At 46.5% G+C, this 12,461-nt stretch overlaps 2 protein-coding genes across 2 annotated transcripts; one reads left to right on the plus strand and one right to left on the minus strand.

Moving 5' to 3' along the window:
- Positions 1-1,468: 1,468 nt before the first annotated feature.
- On the plus strand, positions 1,469-5,812 carry LOC135636978 (homeobox protein BEL1 homolog). The gene is made up of 5 exons (XM_065149248.1): positions 1,469-2,393; positions 2,512-3,371; positions 4,059-4,441; positions 4,762-4,822; positions 4,928-5,812. The coding sequence occupies exons 2-5, from the start codon at positions 2,586-2,588 to the stop codon at positions 5,504-5,506; spliced, it is 1,809 nt and encodes a 602-aa protein (XP_065005320.1). The 5' UTR covers positions 1,469-2,393; positions 2,512-2,585; the 3' UTR covers positions 5,507-5,812.
- A 3,563-nt stretch (positions 5,813-9,375) lies between these two features.
- Positions 9,376-12,042, minus strand: LOC135634766 (BTB/POZ domain-containing protein At1g63850-like). Its single transcript, XM_065145331.1, has 2 exons — positions 10,616-12,042; positions 9,376-10,535 (listed from the first exon to the last, which is right to left on the minus strand). The coding sequence occupies exons 1-2, from the start codon at positions 11,561-11,563 to the stop codon at positions 9,525-9,527; spliced, it is 1,959 nt and encodes a 652-aa protein (XP_065001403.1). The 5' UTR covers positions 11,564-12,042; the 3' UTR covers positions 9,376-9,524.
- Between the last annotated feature and the right edge of the window lie 419 nt (positions 12,043-12,461).

The raw sequence follows: 12,461 nt of genomic DNA on the forward strand, positions 1-12,461 counted from the left end.
ATTTATATAATTATGATCTACAAAGGCATCATGTCGTGGAAAAGTTGATAATCTATTATAAATAATAATAATAATAATAATAATAATAATAATAATAATAATAATAATAATAATAATAATAATAATTTCAGTTTCCGAGGTAAGGCTAATTAATAAAGGATTAATAATGTTCATATTCTTCCTCCTTTAAGTATGTCCATAATTCCGTCTTTGATCACTCGAATCCCCATGAACGGATATTGGACCGCATTGGCACGAGCCAAACCGGATCAGGCCGATTGGTTTATGCAATGAACCGATTCGATCACGAGTCGCTCGCTTATCGCGGAGGATATCGTATTTGTGATTCAATTGATTCGAGCTGCAGTAAGCCGGACCGGGCCGTCCGCGCCGGTCTGGTTCTGGTTCGTCCGGACCATGAGCGACGCCGGTGTCCAGGTACAGTGGCGGTCCGGCGTGAGCTCCCACCGTCATGGCGGTGGGTGTCCCGGGCGGATGGATCTCACGCCAAGGTTAAGGTTAGGCGGAGGCATCAGGCGTGGAGGATGATGCGACAGGAATGGATAGCTCCAGCTCAACAGATCTGAAGATTCCACCCCCCGTCGAAATGGCCCCACCGTCGGTCGACGTCTCCCTTCCACTGACGCTGCATCCACCTGATAATAAGCTCCTCCCACTCCTCCTCACCCCCGCTAACTACTGCAGTTCTGATACATCCTCCTCACCTTATTAACCTTACACTACTGATGATTGCATCACGCATCACGTCTCGGTTATCATGATTGCGTTCGGCATCTCTGCAAACTTAGAAAGACCAGCAGTTTCTCAAAAGAAGAAGGTGAGCTTTCGAGATAGGATGGATGTCTTACTGTATGCGTGTGTGGCTCACATATCTGAACAGATTCCCGACGTACGTGTTGTAGAGCATGCATGGGATGTAGCCCACATAAAATGCCTTCCCTCCATTAGCTTACACTGGCAAAAGACAAGCCACCTCTCCCATCATGTTCAATTATCATAGATATTAGAACTGTGGCCACTCCAAGCTTACACAGCCTCATTCCTGTCCTCACTTACCAAGTTCGCTGGTCATACTAATTAAAAGGTAGTCGAACTAAAGCAGAGGATGGTGTTGACCATGCTGATGTTGAAGAGACGAAAGTAAAACGCGTCTAGAGTTAATGTATAAAGAGAGATATATAGAGAGAGAGAGAGAGAGAGAGGATTGCAAGGGGAGGTAATGGTAAGGGCAGAAGACAAGTGTTTAAGATAAAGAAAATGGGGTACGAGGTCGGGCGTGGAAAGAGAAGGACGAAGGAGGAGGACCACCAACAACAAGTAAAATAGTGTGAATGAGAGGGAGGGGAAGGAAAAGGAAGAAGAAATAAGAAGAGTAGAACATAAGAGGAAGATGCGGTCCCAAGCTTTGTCTGGTCCCCATTCCAATGGGCGTTTTAATGGGAATTAGTTGGAAATGGAGGACCACATCCCCTTTGGGTCGGCGCCAGCCCTTGTTTCCGGAATATTTCTCAGGCGCATCTATTCCGCCCTTACTCTTCTCTTCTCTCTCTCCATCTACCTCGGTGTCTGACACTAGCTTTGGTGTAGAGTAGGGGATGGAAGAGTGGCAGCTCAGAGACAGACCTGCAAGTCTGTAAGACCCAATCAAAGCATCAGTTCTCATTCAGACGAGAGCAGCAGCCCAACAGAAGCCCATCTGAAAAGTTGTGGCCCCCTGCTGTGGGCGAGACTGGGAGACTGCAAGCGAGAAGGAAAGAAAGAAAGAGAGCTTCCCCCCACTTTGGAGAAGTCGGGATTCGTGCCAATCCGAGATCAGCCACTCTTTCTGGCCAGGAAAAGATGCAATAATTGCAGCCGGTGTTGGGCGTTGCTGCTCTTAAGTCCACATACGCATACGGCAAGCTGAGACAGATAGAAGAGAGAGAGATAAGGTGGGGGAGCTGAGAGAGCATGGCCATGCGGCGGCTGGTAGGGTGTTGAAGGAGAGCAAGGACGGGGACCCTTTATACTTATGCTCTCTGCTTGAGAAGCTGTGATATATGATGGCTTCTTTCTAGTTGTTTCTCTTTCTCTTTGATCTCTTCCCCTTCTTATTCTCTTCTAAAGACGAGTCTACGGAAGGGGAAGATTTGATGCGGAGAGGATTTGCTTTCTTCGGGCTTTGGAAGCGCTCCTGATGCTAATATATAAATATACTCTAAAGGTTTTGACTTGCTTTGGATATCTGAGTACCGCTTCATCCTTCAGCTCTCTCTGCTCCTCCATCTCCGATCCTGGTTTCTCACCGTGTGATGTCATCATGCTCGTCGGAAAAGCCCTCCTCTTCCGTGTCTCTTGGATAACATAAGCGTGACTTGTGCTCTATACAATCGGTAAGCGCTGCTCTACTGCAAATATTCGCAGATCAGTATGTTCTTTCTTGTTGTTCTCCTTGATCTCGATCGGCATAGCTATGGTGTAAAGATAAAAGAGCATTGACTTTCACTGCAGGATCCATTTCTTGACATACGTATAGGTCATCTAAGAAGCAGATTAGGTCAAGTTCTCTTCTGGGGCGGTAGACGATGGGTGAGTCGCAGCATCACCAGCAAGCCTTGGGTTACACCAATTTTTCCCCCACGGCCGACCCAGTACTGATGCACAGCTTTCAACCAAGCCAGGAGCTCTACAGCTTGCAGGCGGGGATGGAGATGCTCGGAGTACCCTCCAAGCCCCAGCAGAACACCGACGCCTGGAGAGCCTTCTTCCCCGTGGCCGGCAGTTCGTCCAACGCAGCTTCCAGCTTCCCGCAAACGCTGAATGAGAATCTCATGGTTACACCCGAGAGGGTGGGCGTGAGTCAATGGCATCCTCGGAATCGGATGCTCGTGGACGAATCCTCGGCAAGGTTTCTATTCCCATCATGCCAAGGGAATGGGCAGTCCAGTAGCGGATTGTCCTTGTCCTTAAACCATGCTGAAACTTCCAACTCCGGCTACGATCAGCCACCCTTCGATCACCATGGTTTAACCAGTTCTCGAGACACTCAGTTGCTTCAGAAACCTGCAGATCATCATCTCCAAGATGGCAGGTTCTTTCAGTCGTCGACTTCGCAGTCAGCTCTGATCAATCCCTACCAGCAACCGCTGAAGAGCACCAAGTACTTGATCCCAGCAAGAGAGCTGCTAAACGAGTTCTGCAGTCTGGAAACTGCAGTCATCGGTTCATCAAAGGACAAGGCCAGCAAAACTAAGCCGTGGGAGGAAGGAGGCACTTCTTCTTCCTCCATCTCATTCAACCAGTCTCTCTACTCTTTAGACATTCATGAGCTCCAGGGAAGGAAGGCCAAGTTGCTGTCCATGCTAGAAGAGGTCAGTAATTTTTATCTAGTTTGTCATCATCGATCAAGCATTCATGATTGGAGTTCCAACATATGAGCAAGATTGATTTGCCCCACGTTTTGCTGTCTTACACCATACAAGAGGGACTGATTGATTGGTAGATAAGACTGTGCATGAGAGAAAGCCATGTCCCTGTAAGTGTAAAGGAGGAGGAAGAGGAGGAGGAGTGGGGGAATGACTGCCACTTGATCTGGGGGATCCAATTGATTGGTTTGGCAGGCAACTTGTTGAATCTGGATTCAATTATGCGGGACTGCGCAACTACCATTAAAGCAGTGCTGCGCCCCCGCAGGGACAGGTTGATATTTCCGGGAGTTCCATTTACTTTGGGATAACTCTATTCCTTTCCCTTAGGCATCTAGGCCTGCAGGTTCTCCATCCCTGTGTATTTAATGGAACCCACCATATCTCTCCTCTTGACCTTCGACTTGGGAGAAACCCCCTTTTCCATTTAGTTCCTTCCTCGACATATACTAATCATCACATGGTTCTTCGTATGCAGTACCTCACATTCTCACAAGTACCATGCCATTGTATCTATCCCGCAGCCTACACTGCCACAGTTCAGAACATAATAGAAACACATACATAACCACTGCGTTATTCCTTCCAACTTTTTAAGTGTTCTCTGATTCGTTCAGCGTGTGGTAATAATAGGTGGACAAGAGGTACCGAAGATACCGAGAGCAAATGAGAGCTGTGGTCTTATCGTTCGAGGCGGTGGCGGGAGAAGGAGCGGCGACGGTGTACTCAGCTCTGGCAGCTAAGGTGATGTCGAGGCACTTCAGGTGTCTGAGGGATGGAATCGTGGGACAGATCGATGCGATAAAGAAGGCGATGGGAGAGAAGGACGCAGTTGCACCGGGTACCTCGAGAGGCGAGACGCCGAGGCTCAAGCTCATCGACCAGTGCATTCGACAGCAGAGGGCGTTTCAGCAGGCCGGGATGATGGAGAGCCACCCCTGGCGGCCGCAGAGGGGCCTTCCTGAGCGATCGGTGTCGATTCTGCGTGCCTGGCTCTTCGAGCACTTCCTTCATCCGTAACTCTCTCTTTCTCTCTCTCCCTCTCCCCTCTTCTGCACTTCTCTTGCACACACTCAAATCACAAGTCGAAGAAACGTATGCATATATTGCACCCTAACGAGCAATGTCACATACTGTATATAATGTCTCATTTGATTTGAACCTACACATCCCTTTTTTTGAATGGTAATGAAACCACCACCACAGGCATTGTCAGCGAGAAGGGGGAAAAATAAAAGGATTTTTTGAGGGAAGGAAAAAAGAAAAAAGGAAAAGAAGCAACATCTACCTGTGATTATAATCTGAGTCTTATATATACAACATTGCTTGACTACAGGTACCCTAGCGATGTTGATAAGCATATATTAGCCCGGCAAACTGGACTCTCCAGGAGTCAGGCATGCAAACCCTAACATCCTTTTCAGAATGATATATGTATGTGCAACTCCTCGATTCTTTTCTGTGGCGATGATCAACATGATGCTTTTGGTTTCTACCAACAGGTGTCCAATTGGTTCATAAACGCTAGGGTGAGGTTGTGGAAGCCAATGGTGGAGGAGATGTACTTGGAAGAGACGAAGGAGCAGGAGAACCAGACATCGCAAGAAGAGAACTACAACAGCAGTGACAATGTTAATCGTAATCTTATCTATAACTCTTGCCAGGTGGATAATGTGGAAGACCGGAAGCCAGCACCGGGGCAGCTCCTTACAGAACCCGACTCGCTCTCCTGGGTCATCAGCAACTCCGACGGGAGAGAGCGTGCCGGAAGCAAGAGTTCTCAGAATCCAAACGCCAGCGACAACTTTGGTGTGGTAGATCTGGACTTCACCTCCTACAACCAGTGCAGCCACCCGAGCTTCGGCAGCGGCGTGTCCCTAACGCTTGGCCTGCAGCAACACAACGGCGGAGGCATGGGCCTGTCGTTCTCGCCGCCGGCGCCTCAGCCGTCTCTCCTCTTCTCCAGAGAACAGATGGAGGAGTGCCACCCGAGCCAGCTCCCTATCGTGGATGCCGACGCGCAGAACAGTGCCTACAGGAACCTGGTGGGAGCTCAGTTGCTGCGGCACTTCGCGGGGTAGAATGGTTCTTCGTGGAGGTCAAGGATGAGGATCCGACATGGAAACGGTAGATACGTAGTACAACCGTAGGTCGTCTTGTGCTGTTAATTCTTGCGTCCTTGGTGAATGGCGAGGATATCTGAAGGGTGCGTGCATGGATTGGGGTGGATATATAAGCTGTCAATTTTCTGGAGGGCTGCAGGAATGTTAATTTACTGTACGATGTTGCCATTTGATACAGATTTAAACTAGCTAGGAGTTTTATTTCATCAAATGGTCCTCTATATTTCTAATATACATATATATATTATTTATCTTCACTTTTTATTTTATTGCAATACACGATCAAGTTGATAGTTTTACCCTTGGATTTTAGTTTATTTTATTAGACAAATGAGAATCTAGCAAGAAATGGGTTTACTGGAAAATACTAAGATTAGTCTTACCTAAAAATATATCTAGATGAGGTAGATTATGTTTGTTGTTTATGGTATCTTATGATGTGCATTTGTGCTATAGAATAAGTTGATAGGAACTACTGTGTAATGGAAGATTAAATGGAACCGACAAGATTATTCTTTTCTTCTTGTAGTTGTTTGATCCTTAGTTTCACATAAGAGATATCATGTCATAATCATCTTCGGCACCATTTTTCTTTTTTGCACTTATTGGACTGTCAGCCTATATGAACCATGTTAGTTCTAAGATAATTGGATAGGTCTTGGACCTATATAAGTTACCTACAACTCTTCACCCTCCCTCAAAGGAAGACAAAGAATTGGAGAGGGAGTCACATATTACATCAAGAATATATTAACTTATTATTTATAATTACATGTTATTATTTGGTTCAAAGTTTGGTAATTCCTAAAGAAACCTCTAAGTTTTCTTTTTTTTAATCAAACGTATATTTTTTTACTTTATTCTAGTAAAATATTTTTATTCTCTAAAAGATTATATTATCCTTTGTCGATTGTCTCATCATGATTATCTTTTTTATATTTTAAAAATTACCTTCATAATAAATATGATCATTATGTCGACATATGTTATATCATAGTGACGATCCCCATTGTAATGGCCCTTGGAATTATCGAGATTTCTCTACCCCAACTTTCTCAAGTTGATGAGAATTTTCTCTTTTGAAAAATAATAAATAATGTATAGAAGTAAATAAAAAGAAGATGCTTTATAGAAATAAAAAAAGAAACTTAGGATTTTTATTTTGAGAATTTACCCTTCAAAATCTCACGCTTTAGCTTAGAAAATGATGCACATTAATAATTCATAAAATGATAAAGTTACAACTTCTAATTTCACTAGGAATCTCAGTTAAACTATGAAAACAACCATACATAAGATAAAAATGAAGTTTAAATAAATATTTTATATAAAAAATATAAATATTTTATATATTCTGTCTCGATGTATCAAATGAATCCCAAAAATAGTACGGTTACATTGGTAGAGATGCAATATTCCACATTGTAAGGATAAGTACGAAGCCTGCTGTAGTTGGGACAAGTTGTTGATCTCGATCGAACTTTTCCTTTTCCTCTGTTTTTGGCTTAAGGATTAGTAGTACTAAAGAATAAGAATGGTTGCAATGCAACTGGTGATTCCTGTGTTAATGTCATTCATCTCTTCGTGATATATCTTCATTCGTAAGATATGGTGTTGTTATTGTATTGCCACTACCAACATCCTATATAGGTTTTTCTATATAAAATTCTAAACAAAATTTTCAGATTTTATAATTAGACTAATTAAAAAATTCAAGACCAAACCTATCAACTCAACTATTATAATTTACAGTCGAAAAATATTATCTTCTTCACAAATGAGATTTGAATTATAGGTTATCACCTTTGTAACTCTAATATGATACAAAAAAAATAGGGGAGAAATCATATGTAAACAAAACTCTTTCTCAAATAATATTAACAAGGTACTATTATTAATCCAAGATCAAATTAAAAAAAAAAGAAGGAAACTAAGATGAAAAAAAGAAACTTATAATAGATTTTTTAAAAAGAAAAACACTGACTTTAACCCTATAAACTTAAACACTTAGATGGATCTATATATATAAATATTATTTATTTATAAGTATAGAATAATAATTTAAATTAAGAGATCCTTATCAAAAAAATTGTATCTAATTAAATTATTTAAAAATAAAAAATTAAAATTTTAAATTTTAAAAATTAATAACTTAAATCTTAGAAACACGAACTTATATTATTTCAACAAAGATAACTACTAAGGAACAATGGAAGATTCAACCTCCTAGAGTTCAATCCCGATTCTTAATCGATGAATAATATGAGTCCGACGCTTCTTTTGTAACTCTCGGAAATTTTTCATACTAATTTTGTTTCATGCCTAATTTCATATGGAATCTCAAAGTGACTCTATTTTATTATATTTTATTTATATCTTAATTTCATTCATTTAATATCCCTGCTGTCATGGACATAACATAGACTTGCATTGATTTAATGGATGGCAGTGAGGGAGAGAGACATTGCAAAGAGAGGACAGATTGAACTCCAACTTTGTTTGGTGTTAGGGGAGCAATGAGATGTAATTTGGGATCAGAGTTTGAAAAGAGAGAATAAATGAAGATTGCAGGGTGAGGAGAGAGATGTGAAAGCTGCTGATAGCAGTACTAATTACTGTGCTTTCCATCATGAATGGTTGAAGCACATGCCCTCCTAAATAAGCCTGGAAGAGAAATGAACCTTACAGCGATGGTTTCCTTTTGCTACTCTCTCTCCCGTCACAAGTTCTACTGCCTCAAGCTGTGATGCAGCGAACCATTCTAAACATCTATGTAAAAAGTGTTGGATTTGATAAGTATTTTAGGATTTAGTAGTAAATATCTTAGAAAAATAAGACAAATCTAATTTATATCTTCTGTAAAAGTTTTATATGCTTTTAAATTTTGATGAGGTGTTTATGGATTTTTAAAGATGGTGAAACTCTCTAAGATATCTAGAGAGGATAAGACTCTAAAATGAGGAAAAAAAAGCTATAAATTCTTTCGGATTATATAAAAGAGTATATAAGAATTTAGGACATAAGCATGAAATTATCGAACGGTATTAATCTTATAATATGTTCTTTAATTGTTAATCTTATAATATGTTTTTGTTTTTTTTCATTTCGAGATCTCTCCTTCAAATAAAAACAAAGAAACCCAATCCAAAAGTGTTTTTTTTTCTCTCTCCATACGTTAACGGAGGCAGGGGCGGCTCTGCTCGCTGCATTGACACGAGAGCAAAAGGCAACAGCAAAGTATGCAAAGATTGCAAGAGATGCGGCAGGGAACAATGGCTCCAATCATCATTTGCAGCACCACCTTGAGACCAATCTTGCTGGGACAATGGCGGAAATAGGGGCACCAACCACCAATTTGAGCTCCTTCAAGCATTCTCTGACCATCACCTGGCCGTAGACGGTTGCACGGTGATGCCTTCATATACGAGTGGCAAAAGCAGAGGATGAAGTAAATGAACCGATGGAAGCAAACCATAATTGCCGCCGGTGAACATCTTGATGCTGCTCAAGTCTTTCTTCTTCTTTATTTACCATAGTAAAGCTTCGTACGCAGAGGAGAGGACAAACGCATGCACTACTTGTGACATACCAATCGATTCAAAGAGAGGCTATCCGAGGGTAAAGGCTACCCTGCACATGGCTCGGTAGCATTCATCCAAAGTTCGTATCACAAACAGGAGACAAACACTGCATGGGTAGATTTGCTGTGATTTAGGAGGATCCGCTAACCAGAATATGGAGTTCTTCTTGTCGATGCTCGCAAAGATGAGCATCGATGTATGTGTTGCTTGGTTCAGATTGAAGAAGAAAACGAAACGGGAGGTTGCTATCCAAACTGCACTCACTTCCTATGCTGCACAACGCAATGCCAGAGATGGACTTGGCTTAGACAGGAAGGATGGGCAATCACATCCGCCAATGGTTGACATCAGATTGAAATGGCAGTAGCCAATGCGCGAATTTGTTGTGCTCCTGATCAGCAAGAATTCTCGCAGGCAGCGGCGGCGGCCGTGATCCTGAGCACCGGCGGCTGTTGATCGGGCTCCCCGTTCCTCCGCCAGAAGGCCCGCCGCCACCATACCTCGAAGCCCCTCTGGATGTTGGGGCAGTCGTCGCCGGCGTTGAGGAACCGGTCGAACCATGCGAGCAGGATCTCCTGCTGCGTGGCCAGCGGCAGCGTGAGAATGGTGTTGGCGAGGCCGTCCTCGATCAGGTGGCGGTCGAGGCCCTTGCATGCCCTCCGCATCCACCCGAAGTCCTCGTAGAATGGCTCCAGCCAGGTTCGCAGCAGCAGGCATCGCGCCTCCTTGGACACCAGAATCTGACCCTTCCCAACCGCGACGAACAGCCGTGCCGTCACCCGGCTCACCTCGTACCGGTGAATGGCCGGCACCCTGGGGTGCATCTCCGAGAGCTCCGCCTGGCACGCCCACGTCCGTAGGAAATCGTCGGCGATCTGCCGGTCGATGAGGATGTCGAGGATCCAGTGGAGGTTGTCCGCCTGCCGCGCGATCTGAGCGGCCTCGATGAGGTCGGACGCGGCGGCGAGGGCGAAGTGGTGGCGGAGCGAGCGGAGGCAGCCATCACAGGCGGAGTAGAGGGACTCCTTGCTGACGTCTCCGCCCCTGTTGGCGCCCCCACCGCCGCCCATTCCGCCACACTGTGAGGCGGTGTTGTTCTCGCGGAGCATCTTGGAGACCAGGCCCTTCATCTCCCGTCTCGCCTTCTCGTCCTTGCCCTCTAACACCACCTGGATTAGCCGGACGAGGATTTCCTCGCCTCCATTTCCGCCATTGGGCTCCTCGGCGTCGCATGTCGCCATTTCAAGGGACACCCGCTTGAGCACCTCCTCTGCGCCCGAGCTATCCAGGTGGAGCTGAGATAGAAGCGAGGCCACCTTCTCCTCCTCGTCCTCCGCCCAGGGGGCGGCTTCCAAGTACTCGAGGCAAGATAGAACCCCCGCATCAAAAGCGATCGACGCTGAAACCTAAGGAAAATGGCTGAAACCGTGAAATGTAGGAAGCAGCAGCAGCGGCAAAAACAGAGAGGGAGGGTCAAAGGCGGCACCTTTAGAATGCCGAGGACCTTGGAGACGTCCTCCCGCATAAGGCGCCGGCGCAGATCCTTGCAATACATCAGGCGGAGGGTCTCCACATAGACCTCGACGTCGTCGCAGTCAGAGATCTCCACGATGTGCGGAAGGGAGCGCTGCTGCTTGGACCAACGGTCCGAGAGCTTGGCGGCAAAGAAGCGGCTGTGCGCGACAAGGATGTTGCGGTGGACGTTGAGGGAGACGGTGAGGCCGTCCTTGGAGCTGAGGGTGAGGCGGACGTCCCCGGACTCCGCGTCGTTGAGCTGGTTCCCGGGGCTGCAGCTACCGATGATCTCAGCCACGCGCTCCTGGAGAAGGAGCTGGCGGTCCTGGGCTGAGGCGGCCGCTAAGGCAGCGCCGGCGCGGCCGGGGAGTGGCAGCTGAGGGGGGACGGCGGGGCGGGGGTGGTAGTCCTGCTCGTTCGCCATCATGTCGAAGAGGGTTGGGCTGGAGCGGGTCTTGTCGAGGGGCGGCGGTGGCGGAGGGGACATGGGATTCAGAAGACCCGCGTTGAGGGCAGAGTTAAACTTGCTGTAGCTGGAGGGGTACGGGGGGTAGGGGGAGGAGAACGCAGCAGCAGCGGAAGCGGCGGGGGAGGCGGCAGGAGAGGCATCCATGGGCAAGGGCGAGGGGGAGGCAGACGGGGGAACCTCGGCGATCAGAACGGCCTCGGCCTGGTCCTGCGGGACCACCGCGGGGACGCGGCGGGCGTGAGGCGGTGAGGCAGCAACTGAGGAGGAGGTGGCGCAGCACCAGGGCCCGTCGGAAGAGACGACGTGGGGGGGGAGAGTCTCCCGGCGCTTCCGGCGCTTCGCGTTCGTGTTCGATCTGCGGTTAGGCTGCTGCGGCCGTGGCTGTGTCCGTGGTTGTGGTGGTGGTTGTTGTTGGGTGTGGGTTTTGAGGCGGTGGGAGGAAGTAGCCATCAATGAGGGTGAGGGTGGGGGGGCACTTTGATTAACTCGTCCTCGCCCCTCACCGCGGTTGTCGTGTTTTGATGTGAGCAAATGAAATGGGACCGTTGTCTCCGGGAAACGAGAATATTAATAGTAATACACACACCCCTATGTGATCAATTCAGCGATACGGTGCATAGCCTGTACTAAACGTGCCTGTAATGACCGGAGACCCTCGGAGGATCAAGGATCACACAGGAAGAGCAATGAATGCAAGCGGAGGTAGGGAGGAGCGAAGGGACGCATCTTGGGTGGGTCACGGCGGTGGTGGCCTGTGGCTGCCGCTCCATCATGTGCGTGCGGTACGTGCCCCTGCTCTGGCTCTTTGTCAGGCAAACCCGGTGGAGTTTCCATGATTAACCGGACATGCCCTCCTCCACACTCAGATCACAGCTCCAGTAGGAGCATCCAAGAGAAGAAGAACAGACAGAGCACAAGGGGAATGCAAAAGAAACATCTACCATTCTATGTGCAAGTGCCTGCACCCACTTTCCAACTAGACATCGTGCTAGTGAATCACCAATCACTCAGGACGATGATTAAGTTATTCCTTAATGGCGTGGCATGCATTTAGGGATCAGACGTATACAACGCACAGAAGCTCAATTATGTATTCATCCTAGAAATGCTGGAGTCGTCACTGCTCCAACTTGTAGCAGTCAAAATTGCACCGGGAAGAAGAAACAGAAGCTGTTTCAGTATTAATAATGGCAACTGATCCAATCGTTGAGGTCCTCCAATGCCATTCTAATCCGTAGATTACATCTGCCATCCATGTGAAGGGGGGGACCCTGTCGAGTTGGCCTCTGCTCTTTTTGCCCTTTGTTTACAGACGCGGACGTCCTTGTTTGAGTGCAAGCACTTCTTT

Source organism: Musa acuminata, chromosome BXJ3-4 (genome assembly GCF_036884655.1).
Source record: "Musa acuminata AAA Group cultivar baxijiao chromosome BXJ3-4, Cavendish_Baxijiao_AAA, whole genome shotgun sequence".
Classification (NCBI taxonomy): domain Eukaryota; kingdom Viridiplantae; phylum Streptophyta; class Magnoliopsida; order Zingiberales; family Musaceae; genus Musa; species Musa acuminata.